The sequence below is a fragment of the Alligator sinensis genome, unplaced genomic scaffold, assembly GCF_000455745.1.
Source record: "Alligator sinensis unplaced genomic scaffold, ASM45574v1 scaffold113_1, whole genome shotgun sequence".
NCBI classification, from domain to species: Eukaryota; Metazoa; Chordata; order Crocodylia; family Alligatoridae; genus Alligator; species Alligator sinensis.
Genome location: NW_005842918.1, coordinates 102,861 through 105,536, shown reverse-complemented (window position 1 = coordinate 105,536; position 2,676 = coordinate 102,861). Strand labels below are relative to the sequence as shown.

The 2,676-nt window shown below is 65.4% G+C and overlaps 1 protein-coding gene across 1 annotated transcript in view; it reads right to left on the bottom strand.

Moving 5' to 3' along the window:
- Nucleotides 1-2,676, bottom strand: part of ARHGAP33 (Rho GTPase activating protein 33) — a 22,218-nt gene that overhangs the window by 11,663 nt on the left and 7,879 nt on the right. The window contains 5 exon segments of the mRNA XM_014525951.2: nucleotides 168-275; nucleotides 488-570; nucleotides 1,600-1,744; nucleotides 2,486-2,516; nucleotides 2,519-2,634. Coding sequence (XP_014381437.2) covers nucleotides 168-275; nucleotides 488-570; nucleotides 1,600-1,744; nucleotides 2,486-2,516; nucleotides 2,519-2,634 — 483 coding nt within the window.

Genomic DNA, 2,676 nt, shown 5'->3' with positions numbered 1-2,676 from the left:
GGGGGGGGTCCCACTGCAGGAGGTTGGGGGTCCCCAGGGGATCCCAAAAGGGTTCCCAGGGCTGTCTCACCACAGCAGTTTGGGAGAGGGGTGTGTTGGAGGGGTCTTGGGTGGGGGCAGAGGGGTCTCAATGCAGCAGGTGGAGGGGGTCCCAGGCAGGGTCTCACCGCAGCAGGTTTGGGGCCCACACAATGGCCAGGTTGCGCACGTGCATGCCAGTGTCACGGCTCCGCGTGGCCACGCGTGCCAAGTGCCGCAGCAGGAACTCCAGCGTCCTGGGGGGCGTGAATCGGGGGTTAGGGCATCCCTCCCTTCAGGACCCCCCTCAGACCCCCATCCCTAAACCCCCTGACCTCTGAGATCCCCCCCACCTACACCCCTCTGCCTCTAGGCCCTCCAGTCACACCCTGCGCAGTCCCGCCAGATCTCTCACCCCACCCCAACCCCTAGATCCCCCAGTCGCCCCAAACCCTCCCCGCCATGGCACCTGTAGTGGGGTGGGGGCAGCTGCTGGATGACATCGTGGATCCTCACCAGCCGCTCCTCCTCATTGGACACCGCCATGGCCTCCTGCAGGGCAGGGGAGAGAGGCAGTGCATCAGGGCAACAGTTTGGGGAGAGGGAATCCCAAGGGGGCTGGGCCAGGGGGAGTGACAATAGCAAGGAAAGAGGGGCGTGGCTTAAGGGGGCAGGATGGAGGCAGGGTGTGTGGCCAGGACAGGGACACAGCCAGGGAGAAGGAGACATGTCCAAGGACATCACACAAAGGTGGAAGAGAGGCATGAAGTAAGTGGCAAGGAAAGATGGGGGTGGAGCCAGACTCAGGGGGGTCTGGGGGCAGAGCCAGGGAAGGGGTTGTGGCCAGAGAGATAAGGGCATGGCCAGGGCAAGGAGGGAGTCTTGGGAGAAGGGACAGGGCCAGGGTAGGTGAGTCCTGGGGGTGTGGCCAGGGATGGGGGCATGGCCAGAGGGCAGTGTCCCTGGGGATGGAGCCAAAAGCAGAGGATATCTTTAGGAGGCGGAGCAATGGGCAGGGGGCAGGGACAAGGTAAGAGAAGAGTCCTAGGGGGCGGGGCCAGACAGGGGTGTGGCTAAGGTGTGGTTAGGGAGGAGGAACCTGTCAGGCCTCCTTCCTAGCCACACCTCCAGACAATTAGCAGGGGACTTGTCCCATAAAGGCAAATCCAAGGCAGAGGCATGTCCCAGGGGGGCGTGGCTAAGTAAGACACGCCCTATGAGGAGGCGTGTCACAGCAGGGGCATGGCTAAGAAAGAGGCGTGGCCTGAACAGGGGATCCAGGTCCCAGAGCAGCAAATCCAGGGCAGATATGTCTCAGGGGGTGGGTCTACAGGAGAAGCACACCCAAGGAGGGGCAGGGCCAGCAAAGGAAGCATGTCCAAAAGGCAAGAGTGAGGGGGTGCGTTCAAGGCAGGGCATGGGCCAGAGCAGGCGGAGCCTTTCCCAGAAACTCAAACCCGGGACCGGGTGTATCCCAGGGGCGTGGCCAAGCAGAGGGTGGAGCCAGAGTAGGGGTGGCAGGCCACAAGGAGCTTCCCCAGGTGGGGGCAGGGGCAGGGGCAGGGGTGGGGACAGACTCACAGCAAAGCGCGGGTGCAGGCGGTGGGTGAGGAGCGGCGCGGGCAGCTCGCGGAAGTAGAGTTTGCAGAGCGAGCTGACGCTGTGCACGTCCTGCAGGAACGGCGCCCGGGCCAGCGCCGGCACCCGCTCGCTGTCAAACTCGTGCCTGTGCCAACGGGGGGCAGGGTCACTGCTGACCTCACCCCTACCGCCAGACCTCCAAGCCCCGCCCACCCTTCCTCCAGCCATCTCGGTCCTCCGAACCCACCCACCCCTCCACACCCACTGTCAGCAGCATTGGCCCCTCCCAACCCCACTCCCAGGCATCTTGGCTCCACCCACCCTCGGCTTTGAATCACCCATTGGGGACCCACCCCCAGCCATCTGGGCCCTGCCCACTCACCTAGCCCCACCTCCAGCTGTCTTGGCCCCGTCCACCTGTCTTGGCCCTGCCTACCCATCTTTGCCCCACCCTAGCCATCGTGGCTCTCCCCACCACTCCTAGCCCCACCCCATCTGTCTTCCCTCCACCCACCCACCTTGGCCTGGCCCCAGTCATCTTGGCACCGCCCACCCCTCCTAGTCCCACCTCCAGCCATCTTGGCCCTACACATACCAGCACCCCCACCTCCAGTCATGTTACCTCCCCCACCTTCCTACCCTGCTCACAATGCCCTGCCCACTTCCATTTTGGCCCTGCCCCCAGCCACCTGGGCCCCGCACACCTGGCCCTACCCCAAGTCCTCCTGGACCCAGCCACCCCAGCTAGCCCCACCTCCAGCCATTGTGCCACTCCCACCCTCCTAGCCCCATCTGCCCCTTCCCCTGCTGTCCCAACCCCCTAGGCCCTGCCCACCCTCCTAGGCCCCTCCCTGCCCCTGGGGCCCCACCCCCAGCCCCTGCTCACCTCAGACGCTGGATGTTGGAGGCGAGCCCGGGATCCCATCCACCAGCCCGTGCTGCTCGATGAAGGCAGCGCAGCACCGCAGCACGGCCGGCACTGTGGGGGCAGGGGCGGGGTCAGCACAGGGGCAGAACCAACGCAGGGGGGTGGAGCTAGGGGGTCTTGGCAGGCTGGGACCATGAGGGTTGGGGGGG